Raw genomic sequence first — 17,297 nt, 5'->3', positions numbered from 1 at the left:
AGATTGGAAGTGGTGGAGGAGAGCCAGCCCTTTAATAAGTGATGGTTTGCTGGACTCTGGTAGGCCATTAAACAGTTTGCTTAAAATCAGTGGTTTTTTTCCAGAGACGATTCATTTTGAGCAAAGGCAGAGTGTGGCAGTGAGGTGGGGGAGATGGTGAATGCTGCATCTTTGGCTCCCTGTAGCTAAGCTGCAGAGCAGCCTCACAGTGTCTTTAGAAGAGCTGGCTTTGTGCACAGTGCTGACCAGCTATTAAACCTCCTGGATCTTGATGTTAGAGAAGAATAAGGACAGACACTGGGTAAATGGTACAAGGAGATGTTTTGAAGAATAGGGAGAACACAACACCCAAGGAGAAAAGCACAGGCAGTGACTTAAAAGGGACAGGGAGTTTTGACTCTGGGACAGAAACCACTGTGAATAAGAAAGGGGAAACAAAACAAGCCTTAAAATTGTTTTGTCACTAGCCTTACAAATCAGTGCTTTAAGCAAAATAAATGAGGCTTTAGATCTTCTTCATATTGTCCATAAATTGCTAAAAATACATAATTGTATCATTTTTCTGTCTCTGCTTATCCATCCATCCATCCACAATGCTGGGTTTGCCATGATGATATCTAACATCTCCTTACACACTGACCTTGTTAACTATGGTGTAATTCAGAACACATAACGAAATGACTGAAGTCACCAGGATTGTGTGGGTGTTGAAATTATAAGCATCACTGTCTCGCTTCATGTTAAATAAATACTCGCTGGGTGAAAAATACAAGTCAATTTAATAATAATGAGAATGAAAAAATAAGAATATAAAAAGAATGTTGAATTAGACAGCATGTGTAATTTTTATTTTTCCACACTGAACTGTCATTTCCATGATTAATTTCTGCTAGGTTTAAGCTGTTAGAAGCATCATTAAAGAATCAATTAGCCTAAAATATTTTAAGTTTTTCCCTTGCATAATTCTGTTTTGGTTTTTTTTCTTTTTTTTCCTGTCTATTATCATTAGGCACTAGATGGCTTTCTCATTGCTCTTACCACTGATGGGATTATTATTTATGTATCTGATAGTGTTTCGTCTCTGCTAGGACACTTACCGGTAAGTTCTGACCACGCAATACACTGAAGGCTCATTCCCCTCCTTAATGCAAATCAGCCAGTGCAGGGCTGGGGATTGGTTTTGTCCAACCAAAGAGGCAACTGACTGACTGTGGGTGGGAGGTCAACCAATGAACTCTTGTGGAGTTTCTCAAGTTCCTGTGAATAACAGATTCTCTCCCAGGGTCTATGAGTTAGCTTCAAAAAAACCCAACTATGCAAAATCACTGTACTCATAGCTCATCACTTGGCTGTACATCTGAAGCTCTGGGAGATGTTTGTCCCACCAGGTTAATGGAAAATCTTATGGTTGTGAAATCCATGCCAAAGCTCTTCTTAGATAATGTAAACATTATTTCAGAACTGAATCTATGCTCTTCTAATGACATTGGGTTTTTCTACTTTGAGCCCATTGCCTTTAGTAACAAGTGTGTGGCCTCAGGGTTTTCTGGGAGAACTTCTAGAAACCAGTTAGTTGTCAGGTGCAGAAATTTCAGCTTGGCTCCTCAAAAACATTTTTCTCTTTATCTGGTGCCAAGCATGAAGCACCAAGGATGCCCTATATGAGGGGAAATTTGAGCACACAGTTACCTGAATGTCCTGGTATGCAAAGAACAAATCTGTGCTGACATTTTGGTAGAACCCCTTTAGTCAGAATGTGTGGGTCGATGAGCACTGAATCACTTGCAGGTCAAGCTGATTTTGCCAGATGTTCAGCCTAGAAGACAAACAGAGGATGTGGGGAGGAGCTCTCCATCTTCTGTGTCATGCTTTCAAAGAAAAATGCTTCACTTCTCATCATTTTATATTCCAGTGGTACCAGGGTTTCTTCTCCAACCTATGTCTGAACTGAGGGGCAACCTCTGGGACTCATTCAACCTTTTGCAAATAGATAGTAATCCTGGGGTAAAATAGCCTAAGGGTTATGTTCTGCCCTAGATCCATCTACAGATTGACTGGGCTTCCTTGTCTTAGGCATCCGTGCCAGACGGGCAGCATCTGTGCTCTGCTTAGGGATGAAAAGGCATGTGGTTGTGTCAGGCTGTGCTGCTGAACATGACAAAGCATTCTTTTGTATCAGTCAGATTTGGTGGACCAAAATATATTAAACTTTCTGCCTGAGCGGGAGCAGAGTGAAGTGTACAAGCTCCTTTCTCCACATGTGCTCATGACAGATCCTGTTGCAGCTGATTTTCTAAATGGTAAGTTCTGCTCTTGTCTGTTGGTCAGGGAAGTTTGCCAAAGGTAAACAGCTCCCAGGGGAGTCTGCACAGAGCTCTCCAGCTATTTAATGCTCTTGCCTGCCACTACTGTTCTGCTGCATTTGTGGGTTTAGTGCATCACAGTTCTAATGTTCCTGTGTGCTCCCAGTACTTGCTCTTTGATTAGGACAGTCTTTGTTTTACCATCTGCTCTTCCCCCATGGAGTTGCCCTCAGGAGATGCTTTTCCCCAGGTGGGATGCTAGACTAAGCCTGAAAAGGGAATGAGGGCTTAGGGGAACAAAAATTTGGAGAAATCCCAAACAGTTTTGGCAGAGCTGTTATTCCTTAGGAAGCTTGCATGTCTCAGGACACGAGAGAAGCCCTAACGTAACTTAAGCACCAGCCTCCCTATCTGAACAGTCTGTCTGAATCTGTACTGCTGGCTGCTGTGCCACCCCCAGAATGTCCCTTTCCCTCAGAAAATGTCCCCAGGACCAGAGCAGGCAGGAGCATCTTCTCATCACCTGAATTTCACCAAACCTGTGCTGGGCCCCACCCTTTTCCTGGTGGGTTTGGCAAGGGCACCAAGCAGCACTGGGCTCCCCTCCCTGCTGCCCCATGAGCATCAGTGGGAGCTGAGCAGCCTGATGATGCTCTGCCCTGGGGGTGGTTTCCCTCTGGCTGGCCTCGTAGCCTAATCCATGGAGTTCAGACTTGGGGCAGAAAACTGGATTAGAGCTTGGCACGGTGCCCTTCACTGTTAATGGCTTAGGGTGAGTTCAGTGCGCTTTGGGTCCTTCTGAGCAGTGCCAGAACAGGATACTGCAGTACCATGTAACTGCTTTGCATGAAATCCTGCATCCATGAAGTCAATGCTGCTGACCAGTACAGCCAGGGTTTCACACCCAGTTTACTGGGTGACTGCAGAGACAAGGAAAAAAGGGTGAGAATACATTTCCTTAAGCAGAAACAACTGATAATTGCTCCTAGCAGTTAAATATTTACTTTTGGGTATCAGAAGCATCCCAGCAGGGTGTGCCCAGATACCACCACACCAGGGTTGGTAGATAAATTAAATACGTGAGCGAGCTAAGGTGCAGACTTCTAATACCACTGTCTGTGTCTCCCTCTCTCTCATTTCAGCGGAAAAACAAATAGAGTTTTGTTGCCATTTAGCAAGAGGCAGCTTAGATCCAAATGAACCCCTGATGTATGAATATGTGAAATTTGTAGTGGATTTTAAATATTTTACTCATGGTAAGTTACTGTTTCGGCCTACCTTTGCCTCTCCACCTCTCTCCTTTAAATTGTGTTGATCTGTAGCATCCTAAAGGCTCTGCTTCTGCTGAAAATGCCCTGTAATTGTCAGAGATGGAATGAGCTGTGCATACATTGGATATATTTTTCATACAAAAGTGGTGGGGAGGCTGTTGATCAGAAGAGTGCGCTCTCCTTCATGCTGTGCCTAAAGCTGAAACCATACTGAAAATACCTCTGACCCACTGCCTATTGTAAAGCAGCCTACTTATTCAAATAGCCAGTAAAATATGGTATTCTGTTTCACTTGTTGCAGTGAAATGACACTTTACAGAGATTAAGTAGTTTGAGGTGCCTGTAAAATCCCAAATCTTGCAAATGTTGGCCTGGAGAAAGGCTGACAAGGAGACTGCAGCTGCACACTGTGAGCTGCTCAGAGCTGTCTTACAAAGCTCCCCTGCAAACCAGGGATAGGTGGTTACAGCTGTGTAACTTGGAGCCTAAAGGGTCATGCTTTAAATAACATCAGCGTGGATCAGCGTGGCATCACCCCGTGGGTAGGAGGAGTTTGTTGCTTGGGTTTCATCAGTCACCCTACCTGCCTTGACATGAAAAGAGAGCTCTCCTTCCTCTTCTTCTTAAATAAATTGTCTGGTTGTTTCTAGTGCCTACACCCTCCTGTAATGGCTTTGAGTCAGCTATTGCACGAGCTTTCAGGTCAGCCACGGAGGAGCAGATTTGCCTGGTAGCGACTGTTCGTCTCGTCACACCACAGTTCTTAAAGGTGAGCTCTGTGCCGCCTCTGCCCTGGGGCGCGGCCGCGGGCGCTGCGGGAGCCGGGCTGCGGCACAGGCTGCTTGTGCACGGGCTTGGGAGAGCAGAGAGGACACTGCTGTGGCTGGGAGTGGGAGATGACACAAGTGTGTATTTGGGAAAGGTAAGGTATAAAGCAGGAGCTGCTTTTGAGAAGAGCTGGTTTTGTGATGGGGTGTCTCAGAGGGGGCAGCCTGGGAAGCTCCAGGACAAGGGGACCAGCTACACCACTTGGGAATTCGCAGCCTTCAAAGATATCCATCCACCACTCCTTTGTGCAAGGAAGCCATCTGCATCTTGAAACACATGGAAAACGTGTGTCATGGGCTCTTCCTGCTGGTCTGTAAATGTCCTGTGGCACTGTGCACTGATGACAGGGATAACAACTCCAGGTGCTGCTTGCTCAGGAGGGCATTAGCCAGCTCAGTTAGAGGCTGGACCTGGAGCTGTCATCCATATTCCAATACCAGTATTTGCAAAAAGCTGTGGAATTTTGCCTAAAGAGTGCAAGATGAAACCCTACGACTATTTATCCTAGCTCTGAAATTCAGCTCAAGGTAAACTATTCAGCCATTTTTCATCAGTTCATGCATCTATAAAACAAGTCTTACACATTCCTTAGAGGAAAATAAGTCAAGTGCTTTTAAAGCACTGTATTTTCCTGTGGTTTATTATATGAACAAAGTGGATCCTAGGTTTTGATAGTGGACTCCTTTTGTCATTTCATAGAATTAAATGTCTGAATGTGCCCACTGTTTTGCAGGAGCTCTGCAACATTGAAGAGCCATGTGAAGAATTCACATCGAGGCATAGTTTAGAATGGAAGTTTTTATTCTTGGACCACAGGTAAGAGATCTGGGTTTAGTCACTGAAGAATAAATAAACTGTAGTTTAAAAATAGAAAACTTTCTGTACCTCTCGCCTGAGATCCCAAATGGAATAGTTCTAATTATATGCAACTTAGTAAGTAGCAATACTCTGAACTTAGCTATTAGGCATCCTTAAGTGCTTCACTATTTTCCATATTTTAGGCAAGTAAGAAACCATGGAAAATGTCTAGAAAAATGTCTGATCTTCTAACCAAGATAACAAGCCATTGAAAGTGAGCAGTGTGGGTCCCAGTATGTTCCCCATATTGGTTTAGCTCCTCTGTTTTACAACTACAGCTTCTAGGAATCCTTCTAAATCTTTTGCTGTGTCAACAAACTTTTGATTTTTCATCTTGAGAAATTATAGAATTTCTAAAAATAAAATAAAAACCAGTGGATTTTATTATTTAATTGCAGATTAGTTTTTAACAATGCAATATGGTGAGCTAGAATTCAGCTTGGTGAATGAAACAGACTGGAACCACTTTATTAAGCTGCTTAATTTAGGACTCATTTTCTTCAAAAGAAGCTGGAGGGTTTTATTCACTCTTACTTCTCTGGATTTGACATATGTGCACACTGAACAATAAGCACATTGAAAAATCCTACCCATTCCATTATCCCTTCCCTTATGAGCTGTGCAAAGGTAGTCATTACTAAAAACAGAAGACCAGTAAATAAGGCTCTGAGGAAAAAAAAAACATTAGTGAGGGAAAATATCTAAATATCATCTGCACATTTAGAGCAAGAAAGAGAGAGAGCAAATACAAATGAATAATAACTTCCATTTATACAGAACACAAGGTGTGTGCTTCACACCTTGAAGCATGGAGGAGCTGACCCAGCGACAGCCCTACAGCTGATTATGCGTGGTTTGGGACAGTTGGATAATTATTCATTCAGATGAGATCTTGCTGGAGTGGCTTTGTTAGACTTTAATTGGCCTGTCTGATAATGCACATTTTGAGAATCAGCTGATTAATGTTAAGATTTGTAAAAGAGCCCTAAACCCCTCACTTCACTGATGAAGCGAGCTGCTTTTCCACAGGGCTGTGTCCCAGCAGCTCCTGTGAAAAATGTGAGTAGGAGCTACTTTGAAACTTGTCAAAGAGTCTTTGATGAATCTGGTTATGACTCAGAGAGGAATCTCTCTGCTGGTGCTTGCAGACACTCCAGTCCCACTGATATCCCCAGCGAGGAAACCATTGTTACTGAGAGGAAATTAAGATGATGCAGATGCTGAGGCAGAGTTTGTGACAACCCCAGATGCAAGCAGTGAGCTCAGACCCAAGAATAAGCAGATCATGGGAATTGTCTCATTTAATCTGATTCAAAGCTCTCTCCAGTACAGTCTGCAGGACACTGGGAAATGTTGCTGTTTCTTGCTGATTTGCATCACCACAGGCTGCCTGGCACTGAGGTGTACTATCAACAGGGGCAGAGGGTACCCAGCAGGAGCTGGAATCAGGACCTTTGCTATCATGATTGCAACTTAAATCAGAGTAAAGACAGATGCAATAAAAGCATTCCATAGATCTGAATAAACATGAGAAAAATAGGAAAAGTCTGTATTCTGGGTCTATATGTAAATATGTGTAGAGAAAGAAAAACCCGTCAACTTTGATAATGATCTGTTTCTCTTCTGCGCTGTGGTACTGTTCTTATTTTCCCTTCATTTATTAAAAGACTGCACCCAAAAGGCTCTCTGAAGACTGTGCCTTCCCATTTGCACAGCAAGTTGCAGGTCTCAGGGCTGGAACTTAAGCTAACAAGACACTTTTAAATTGCTCCACAAGGCATCTCCTTGTCAAACGACAGATGAGGAGCATTTTGTGGCTGCTTTCTTATATAAAGAGCTCTGGTGATATTCAGGAAAGCATAATACTTTCCTGATCAGCTTAAATGTTTATCTGATGTGCTTCTGAAAGACATTATTGTCTTGAATATAAGCATGTCATTAAAAATAGGAGAAACAGTGATGCATTCTGCCGAAGAGACAGCAAGGAAGGACACTTTGATAAATACAAATATTACCATCATTAACAGAAATCTGGGTCACATAAGGAAAAGAAACAGAGTGCTCTATGAAAAGTTACTTGAATAAATAAAGCTGTATTGTGGCAGAGACCACTGTGTGCTCAGCACAGTCTGGTTCAAGAGATTTGCTGTGGAGTGGAGGCCTGGCTCTGCCAGCTAACCCCTTGTGCTGGGACTCGGGAGCTCCTGCTCACACCTTGCTCCTCCTGGGGCTGCTGTTGAGCAGATCCCTAGATGCTCCTTCCTCCATTTCCCATTTGGTGCCAGACTGCCTGCCTGCAGCTGTGGGGAAGAGGGAGGTTACAGACCTGCCTGGGCTCTCTGTGGCTGAATAACTGATGCCCACTGTGTCTCTCAAGAGGACAAATGTGGAGCTGGGTGGCTCAGCCAAGAGAGAACTCCACACAACCAAGAAACTCAGGGCTGATCCATCCAAACCCACAGGTACTACACTGAAATAACTTTTTGTTCATAGTCCTGGCCACTTTATGGCCTTCTTCCTTAAGAGCAGTCAGCATACCAGGAGCGGGGCAGCAGGAGAGGCAGCTTTGATGGGCACCATCCCCTTCAGCCTGCCCCATTTTGAGTTATTTACCATTTTGCCCTGTTTTTGAGAAACACACTGAACTTGGCAGGTGAACCTCACACTACCAGCACATCCTGCAGCCCGAACAAACAGGTGGAGCCACATTAGCACAGGTTCTGCCTCACTGAGTGCTTGAGTTGGTGCAGACAGGAGTGTACCTGAGTGCTGGAAGATGGACAGTGATAGGGAGGAGAGAAAAAAACAGTGGTTTTGTCCTCACATTTCAGTGGTTTCATAATCATAAGCTATCAGGCTCTGGTGAAGGCTGCGTTAGGACACCTGCAAAAAAAAAAAATCTCTTATTTTGCCTAGAAAAATGAAAATCTAGAATTGATAGCAAAATAGTGAGGTAAGTCATTGCAATGTGCCTATCTAAATACTTCATCAATTCCTTCCCTACCAGGCAAAACAAAACCAGCCCTAAATCAGCCCCATGCCTATTGCTATCTGTACTCTCAGCACAGAAAGTTTTGTTGGCTGTAGTTTCCCAAGGTTTTCCAGGGGAGCAATTACTTCTTCCCAAGCTGGTCCTGACACACACTGCAGCTTCCCACTTACTCTCTCTTCCACAGTTACTACCCAGGTGACGTTTACATCCAGCCTACCGGATAATTTCACTCCAGCTCCAAGTTGTTATGCGCGGGATCGGCCATAGCGTTTCTCAAGCTGTGTCTCCTTAATGAATTGAGTCACTCACATACGTACATGCCTGTCTCTACACCCACATAATGAATAGGCTGTCAAAGAGTAAACACACACCTTTTCATTTTCCCAGTTTTTACCTCTCCCTTGCTGCGGGGTTTTTTTTTGTTTGTATATGAAAATATATCACTGCCTGTGGAAAATCCACTCCAGATTTCCCTGCCAAGTGAACGAACAAGGTATTTGTTGCTGGTATCACAGCTTATCTGCCAGGATGTCAAAGCATCAAGTTTTGTGCTCACTCCCTGCTCTTTGCTTCCTTTCTAGGGCTCCACCTATTATAGGATATTTACCCTTTGAGGTTTTGGGAACGTCAGGGTATGATTACTACCACGCAGATGACCTGGAGCTTCTTGCTAGGTGCCATGAACACTGTAAGTTGCCATCCCTCTGCAATGTGTCTGTCTCTGATCTCATTTGTCAGTTGTGCAAAACCTTTTGCTGTCATCACAAAAGGCTTCATCTTCAGGGGCACGAGGGAACTCTCCCTTCCCATGACAGACTGTCACAGCTGACACTTACCTGCGAGGTTGAAACCTGCAGAATTCACTCAAATCAGAAACTGTTTGTGCAGATTTCCTAAATTGGCAGATACCTTGTTTGAGCACAGGTTGTCTCAGAGTGAAATGAGATTAAAAGATTGGGAGTTAGAACTTCCCCCCTCTGTCCTGCAAGTTTTGTTGATTCATCACAGTTCATGGGGCCTTGCCATTCCCCTGGGCTCCAGAGTCAGCCAGGAGGCTCAGCTCACCAAAACACCTTCTGAGCATATCATTTGGATCACCTGCCTGTGCAATTAGATGTTGTGAACCTCACTTACTCATCAGTAAAATGCTTCTGGAGATTCAGTATTATTTTAAACACAAAACTACTGAACGCAATTTCCCTGTGGATGAGGATTGCTCATGTTTGGTCGACCTGAAAGGAAAACGAACAAAGCAGAAGAGTCAAGTTCAGGCTGATGTGTGAACACCACAGAAGGTCCGTGAAGTTCATTTTCATGCAAGCAGAAGTGGTGTGACCTGTGGGAGCCAGAATAGAAGGAGCACTCGCGTGAGTTCCACAGCAGTGCAGCCGAATGCTGGAGAACCATCTCCTGCTGAGGGCTGGAGCCAGTGTGAGAAGGGCAGAGGGTGTCTGCAGATGTGGTCTACTCTTAATCAGTGTGCATTTCTTAGCAGGTGTGAGATGTTTTATCCCCAAGACCCAGATTTTTCCATTTTATTGGGTGCATTTCAGACTGAGATATTGAGCCAGAGTTACATGTGTCCTGCGGTGGTTTTGCATTGCCAAGCACTGCAATGAAAAATAACTACATACTTTGTAAAATGCATCTAGGTAATCAGGTATTTTGCTAAGAAATATTACAGGTTTCCTGTTGGGGACAGTGTCTGTCTCTCTGCTATCTCCACTTGAAAGGAGAGTGTTTTGTCAAAAGGAAATGAGGACACCCTGGAGAGTGGAGCAAGTGGGATGCTGTAATTGCTCTGAGATGCAGAGCAGCACGATGCTGGGACCAAGAACCACAGCCTTCTGGAGACAACCCATCTCTGAGCTGCAAACCACCCCCATCTCTACCACAAACCCTGTACCACTTACACAAATGAGGAGCTGAGGGACCTAGAAGAGAATGGGGGAGAATACTTCCCTGCATATCAAGTTTCCCTGCTCCACTTCCCTGCTGGCTGCTCTGCCCTGTCCAGGCAGAGCCACTGGTACAGCCCCTGCCAGGGAAGTGGGTTGCCTGGCTGAGCACATGGAGGAAGCTGTGACAGGGGGGACACACAAGTTGTGTCAAGTGCAGCAAAAGCGTAGATGGGAATATTAACAGAGTATTTTAAATGTTTTCAAGTACAGTACTTCTTAGTGCTGTTTGCTTAAAAGACGATTCAGATACAAGTGAGATACTTAACCAGACAGTGGCCTTTTGGTAATGCATGTGCAGTTTGGTATGGACACAAACTGTATTGAGAGTGGGTCAGGTCATTCAGCAGAGAATCAATTTGATGATTTATATTCTACATCTCTATCAGCCATGCATTCCTCTTACCTATTAGAAGAATATTTGCACAACACACCTGTAGGGAAGGATCTTTTCATTTTACTGCACAGGGAAACAAAGTAAAGTGCTGGCAAAGTGGCTTAGAGAAGTTGCTTCAGGACATTTCTGCCAGGACTAGGAGCTGAGGGATCCCCAGCATGTTATGTTAGCCAGAAAATCTCTGCTGAGTGCTTCATCTAAAGCCCATCACTGTTAATGGGATTGCTAAAGAAGTCAGTCCTGATATTTTAACAAAGTAGAGGTGTGCAGGTGAGTAAAAGACCACTTGGGTTAGTGTGGCTTGCTAAGTTCCTGTTTGTCACACTGACACTCTGGGCAGGCATCTTGTGTCACTACTGTCAAGTGAAATGGGTTTGTTTAAACCACATTTGTATTTTACTTTGCATTAATTGTGGGTATTTTAAGTGAGCATGTTTCATTTTGTATTCCCTGCAGTTTGGAACAGTTAGTGTGGTTATTTAACGTAGTTCCCCTCATTATTTTCCAGTTGTATTACAGAACCTGAGATTTTTCTGGATGTAGCCTGATAATACATACCGGGCTGGCCTAGGCCAGGTCTTGGAGAAAACTCTCAGTTAAACTGTTAAAACTCCACTGTCTTGTTTTGTGCCATTATTAGGATTCTTACGTCACACCTTCAGTCTTTGAAATGCATTCTCACGTACTTATGAAAAGCAAATAATTTGTTTAATTAATGTTATTTATGCTTATTTCAGGGAAGCCCATGAGTAAGTTATAAGAATGTAGCTAGTTATATGGTTATATACCAGTTATAAGAGCAATCTCAAAATAACAAACAGCACTCCGGAAAGTCAGCAGGAATGACCCTAAACAAAAGCCGAGTACCTGGTTGTGTATCATCTGTCTTGTTTATAAAGCTCAAGAGCCACTTTAGCACTGCCCTAGTCTGGGAGAAGGGTGTGGGACTGAATTGTTTTTCCAATCACCTTTGCACCATGAAATCCCTGTTTGCTATGAATTGCTTTCTCTTTTTGTTAAACAGTGATGCAGTTTGGAAAAGGAAAGTCCTGTTACTATCGGTTCCTGACCAAAGGGCAGCAGTGGATATGGCTGCAGACCCACTACTACATCACCTACCACCAGTGGAACTCCAAGCCCGAGTTCATCGTTTGCACTCACCTGGTAGTTAGGTAGGAGCAAGCACCAAACTCTTCACAGTGTATGTTATGTCTAAGTGTTGAGCCATCGCTTCTTCTAGTTCTGCTTCATGTTAACCAAATACCTGCTGTGCGTACTGACACACAAAAATGATATCTAATTCCATGAAACTGTTCCAACAGGGAATATGTGTTTTATTTACCTGTTTACTTTTTTTTTTTTTTTTTTTTGGCAACTGGGGCAGTAGCCTGGAAGCCACCTCTGGCCAAATCTATCAGTGTGTTACATTCCCCTTTTATCCCTAGTGATGACATGGCCATAGAAAGAATTAAAGCTGTTGGGAATCAGACAGCTTTCTGGGCATGAATGAGATCACATAACTCCTACAAAACCTTTTGATCAGAGCTTTAAATATTTATGACTTATTAAGCTGCTGGCTTGCTGGCCTTATTCCTCACCCAAATCCAGCCCTGGATCCCCCCCTAGTGGGAAGCTGCTTGTGCTGAGCTGCAGCTCGTGCTGGAAGGCAGTGCATGTGTGAATGCACAGATGCTCTGTGAATGCACCTTCTGGGGGGGGATCTGCTGGATCAGCGCTGCCATCTGAAAAAAGACTGTGTTAAGAGTAAGAATATGTTTTCTGAAGGGCTTGAAAAAATAGTGATTCACTGTTATTAACTGCTCTATTAACTTGAGTAAACTTACTGCTCACTGTGTATTTCTTTAGTGTCAGGAATCAATTTCTTTCTGGTCCCCTCTTTTTCTGTCAAACATCTGGAAGAGCAAACACTAGTAAATCTGAAATACATGGATCTGTTGGAGTGAGTCAGAGGAGGGCCACAAAGATGCTCATAGGGCTGGAGCACCTCTCCTGTGAAGACAGGAAGAGAGTGCTGGGGTTGTTCAGCCTGGAGAAGAGAAGGCTCCAGGGAGACCTTAGAGCCTCTTCCAGTGCCTAAGGGAACTCCAAGAGAGCTGGAGAAGGACTTTGAACGAGGACATGGAGTGGTAGAACAAAGGGGAATAGCTTCAAACTGTCAGAGATAGGTTTAGATTAGATCTTAGATAGAAATTCTTCCCTATGAGGCTGGTAAGGCACTGGAAGCCCAGAGAAGCTGTGGCTGCCCCATCCCTGGAAGTGTTGAAGGCCAGGTTGGCTGGGGCCCTGAACAACCTGGTCTAGTGAAAGGTGTTCTTCCCACAGTCGAGGGGTTGGAACCAGATAATTTTTAAGGTCCCTTTCAACCCAAATTCTATTGATTCTGATTCTATAATCTGTGATATAAATTACATATGAAGTGTTAACATAAGCAAATGTTACACAGAGAGGTTGCTTCTCAGTTGTCTTGCTTCTGCCATCCTTCAGGGAATTCAGCTTCACTTTAAGGTCTGAACTTAATTGTGCATTGATTTGTTTCTTCTTTCTGGTTCCAGTGCCTCTTAAACCTAACAATGTAGCCCTAAATAGATTTTGAAGTTCAATTCTGTCTCAGATAGTTAAGGTTTAAAATACATTACTGAAGTACACAAGTTAAAATGTTGTTTCAGGAAAATTCATTGCCACGATTATATAAGTGAGGTCAGTTCAGCAACTTCTCTTGCCTCCCACAAAGGTTATAGCTCATTAATATTTCATCACCCTAAAGTCTGGCACCTCTCAGTGCCCATGATCCATGAGCACTCAGAGAGTCTTTGAAACATCCTCTCCAGTTTATCCAAGTGGTGACTCATGTGGCATTTGTAACTGTAAATATTTTATTATTTAAGAGGGGAAAAAGTAAGGAAAGAAAATATACTCTTTTAGAGGCTCGTTATAGGGATTCCTGCACTTCACATTGCACCTGGGTTTTTATTTGGAACTTCCACTGAAGTGCAGGGTGTTAACTCTGATGCATGCACAGCTGTGTGCACCCTCAGAAGGAGGGACCTGACCTTGTCCTGCCCAAGGCACTGGCGTAGGGATCACTGAGCTACCATGCAAAAAAGTGATTCTTGTTCATCATCATTAGGTTAGAAAATGAATGTACACTTGTTACAGCAGTTTACCTGCACAGGAGCTGTAGAATAATTTTTGGGGTTTTTTGTTTCGATTTTTTTAGTTATGCAGAAGTTCGGGCTGAGAGAAGGCGAGATCTTCGCCTCGAAGAGTCATCAATTGAACTGGCATCCTCTTCTCTAAAGGTACCATGTTCCTTCACAGTTGAATGAGAAGATGTTTAAACCAAACTGAGTAATAGCTTACCAATCTTAGGAACATATCTGTTCTTTCTTCTCCATTTTCTTTACTCCCATCTCATTCCAAGCCTTCACCTGGGTCAGGACTCAAGCAGCCCCTGAGAAGCTTTCCTCTGCATGGCTCCAAATTGCCCATGTTGGATGAGGGTGGATGAGCCTTGAACAGCCTGATCTAGTGGTGGATGTCCCTGCTCGCGGCAGAGGGATTGGACCTAGATGATCTTTAACTCCAAGTATTATCTGATACCCCAATAACTGCGAATTCAGCAGTTGCATTGCTCTGTTCTGCTCCTTGTAATCTTTCTGAGACCATGACGCGAAAAACGGGTTAAACCACCTTGTCTCAGAAGCACAGCTGGAGCTGGAGGCCAGATTGCTGTACCTATCACCCTCAGTAAGGCACAGAGGACCCAAGAGAAGGGCAGTACCACAGGGTACCTGTCTTGCTTGTGCCAGATCATCACTGATACTCAGATGAGGATGGGAATTGAAGGGAAAACACTTACCTAGATTTCAGCTCTGTTGCTGGATCACACGAAGTGTAGGATTGTGACCAGAGCAATAGCTTCCATGGCTTGAGTCAGTCTGGCATCACCACACCTCAGCCCAAGTAACAAGGTCATTTTAACTTTTAAGTTTTTTCTCTTGGTAGTTTACAAATAAGACCAGAAATCAAAGTAATTTCAAGGGGATTATTGTGTAGTTGTCATTCCATCAGCCTCATTGCTGTTCAGACATTATTTTATGGGAGCTCAGGCTGTTCCCCTCTGTTGCCCAGGTCGTGCCCAGAACAGGCTGCTGGAGCCACTCCTCCCCAGGGAGCAGTGAGTGGGATTGCAGCTCTCAGCATTGCCCAGTACCTGTCCCCCTCAGGAGGCGTTTGCTGTAGGTCCTCTTGGGGCTCTGGCTGATGTCCCCATGCCACTGCTCCATGTCATCTCTCTCCATCTCTGCAATGGATAAAGCTATTGCCCAGGTAGCCCCTCCTGCCACCTTCATTCATTGCCCCTGCCATCACTCCCCAGAGAGCCACAGCCAACCAGCTGGGACATCCCTGAAGAGATCAGGTGGAAAGAGGCTAACGACAAAAGCTTATTTCCTGCTGCCCACGGCTCTGTGGGCAGGGGAGCAGGAGGGTGGCACACCAGAGTGCAGGCCACAGGCAGCAATCCCCATAGAGGAGCAGTCCTCCACTGCTGCTCGCTGCCATCAGACGGGTGCCCAGGGCATGACTGTGAGGGTCCTGTGTGCCCGAAGGCTTTCGGGTGAACTCAGAGTGAGCAGGGTTTGGTGGTGTGGTTGCACGGTGCTGCACACCCAGCCTGCTGGGTTCATCTGCAAACAGGAGCTCAGGGAGGTCCCTTCCGGGGCCATTCCCACCTGCTGACGGTCTCACTGCTTGTGCTTTGCTCCCCGCAGAGCCACAGCAGCTACCTGGACGTGGGGCAGTGCGGCAGCAGCCAGGACGCCAGCCGGGAGGGAGTGTCACTGTCATCGCACAGCTCCCGGCACTCCTCGCACACCGCCCTCTCCGACTCCACCTGTAGGTGCCGGGGCAGCCCAGCCTGGGTGCAGGCAGTGGTGTGGAGGGCAGAGCAGCCTCCAGAATACTGGGGTTCGGCTGGAAGGGACCGAGTCGGGGTGGGGGGGAATGGTCATTGCTGGCACCAACATATCGCGTCATGACAAGTCACAGAGCAGCAACAGAGCCACGGCCACCTGCCACCTCCTCCCTCTTAACCCACTGCCTGTGTGAGAGCAGATTTCTCCTGGCTTTTCACCAGCTGAGGGTCATGGCTGTCTGCTGTGGTTCAGGGGACACGAGGTGACTCGCTAGCTTGATTGAGCCAAGCTCACTGACAAAAGTTTTATGTTGGGATAATATAATTTTATTGTGGGGTCTCTGATGTGAAATCCCTGCAGAAGGAGCACAGAAGGATGCCTGCCTTGCTGGCAGCTTCATCCCAGCTCCTGTGAGTGCCCACCTTGCCCTTCGGGAGGTAGCAAGGTGACTGCAGTGCCCTGTGTGGGGCTATGGGTAGGAAACTCAGGGGACTTTTCTTGAGGTACTTGCTGTGGGGAGAGCAGGGATCTCATCTAGATATACCCATGGAGGGCAGGCTGAACAGGGGGTTTGCATCAGGAGGGAACCCAGCAAGTCAGGTGGGGAGCCAGAGGGACCACAGAGGGTCTCACTTTGGCAGTGTTTGGCCCATCTGCATATGCAGAGTTCAGGCTTAGCCAGGGTAGCCAGGCACGGGTCTGCTGTATCACAGTGAATGTCTCTCTTGCAGCCACGTCATCCATGCGGCGCACGGACACCAGCACCCCCACCCAGCCGGCCGTGCCGGGGGCTCCGGCCGAGAAGGCGGCCCTGCGGCTGGCAGCAGTCAGGAGCGCTCAGGTCAGTGGGCCTGAGGAGCAAGAGCCTTTCTGAGGCTGTTGTGAAATGAGCTCAACAAGCGTTGATCTCACCCTCAGAGATGCTGGATCCCACACTCTGAGTGTGCTGGGACTTCCTGGGGAGTGCCACTGGCTGGCAGAGCTAGTGGAGAGGTGCTAGAGGCTCCTCTGCTGCCTTCTTTCAGGATTCAGTTTGCTCCTCTGGGCCAAATGCCTTTTCACACCACCAACCCTCTTTTCTTGGGGTTAGTACACATGAAATGGCCTTTATCCAAAGTGGATGCTGACACCAAGGACTTGCAATTAGCAGGGGCATTGCAGGAACCTAAATTCTCCCTGCAGACTTATCCTCAGATCTCCAGTCTCAGTTGTCCAATTCCCTGCACTTGTTCATCCCTGGTATGAGCTGGTACAGCACCAGCTCTGCACTAGAGGTGCTATGGACCTACAGTAAGGCAAAATTTTCATTTCTAGGCCATAGCCACTCCTCAAGCCCCTGGTGAACACCTCCCTCAGAACCCTGTGGCTCAGCTGGCAGTGCCCTCCCAGCACCCTGTGATGGTACGTGGTTTATTTTTGTTAAGTGCACTGGTGTGTCCTGTCAGCAAGGCAGCCTTGGTGGCTCTGGTTCACTGCCCTCCCATCCTTGCTGGCTCATCCTAGAGTGGGGACAAGGCTTCTGTGCCCTTTTTGTTGCTGTTACTGGGATTTACCTGCAACCAAATTATTGCAACCGCTTATTTCAGCAAGCAGAGAGAGCAGGTGGGACACCCAAAGGAGGATACAGGAGAAGGTTTACACTTGTGAAAAGCATTGTGAGCTGCTGAAGGCTTCTCCCTGAATCTGTAGCAGCTACCTGCAGGCTGATACAATGCTGAAGAGTTTTAGTAGAGGAAGGGGATGTCATTTAGTA

The 17,297-nt window shown here is 45.7% G+C and overlaps 1 protein-coding gene across 6 annotated transcripts in view; it reads left to right on the top strand.

The window, feature by feature from the left end:
- Nucleotides 1-17,297, top strand: part of PASD1 (PAS domain containing repressor 1) — a 102,317-nt gene that overhangs the window by 75,947 nt on the left and 9,073 nt on the right. For 4 of the 6 annotated variants that reach the window (XM_048318882.1, XM_048318881.1, XM_048318883.1 and 1 more), the window contains 11 exons: nucleotides 1,010-1,099; nucleotides 2,180-2,300; nucleotides 3,446-3,559; nucleotides 4,225-4,343; nucleotides 5,136-5,218; nucleotides 8,834-8,940; nucleotides 11,632-11,779; nucleotides 13,846-13,927; nucleotides 15,401-15,524; nucleotides 16,276-16,385; nucleotides 16,859-16,945. In XM_048318882.1, coding sequence (XP_048174839.1) covers nucleotides 1,010-1,099; nucleotides 2,180-2,300; nucleotides 3,446-3,559; nucleotides 4,225-4,343; nucleotides 5,136-5,218; nucleotides 8,834-8,940; nucleotides 11,632-11,779; nucleotides 13,846-13,927; nucleotides 15,401-15,524; nucleotides 16,276-16,385; nucleotides 16,859-16,945 — 1,185 coding nt within the window. Of the gene's footprint in view, nucleotides 1-1,009; nucleotides 1,100-2,179; nucleotides 2,301-3,445; nucleotides 3,560-4,224; nucleotides 4,344-5,135; nucleotides 5,219-8,833; nucleotides 8,941-11,631; nucleotides 11,780-13,845; nucleotides 13,928-15,400; nucleotides 15,525-16,275; nucleotides 16,386-16,858; nucleotides 16,946-17,297 lie in introns of those variants that run through there. The other 2 variants (XM_048318885.1, XM_048318884.1) reach the window with 2 other exon arrangements.

This window comes from Corvus hawaiiensis, chromosome 14 (genome assembly GCF_020740725.1).
Source record: "Corvus hawaiiensis isolate bCorHaw1 chromosome 14, bCorHaw1.pri.cur, whole genome shotgun sequence".
Taxonomy (NCBI): Eukaryota; Metazoa; Chordata; class Aves; order Passeriformes; family Corvidae; genus Corvus; species Corvus hawaiiensis.
The sequence above is the reverse complement of the archived record's forward strand: the minus strand, read 5'-3'. Positions and strand labels throughout refer to the sequence as shown.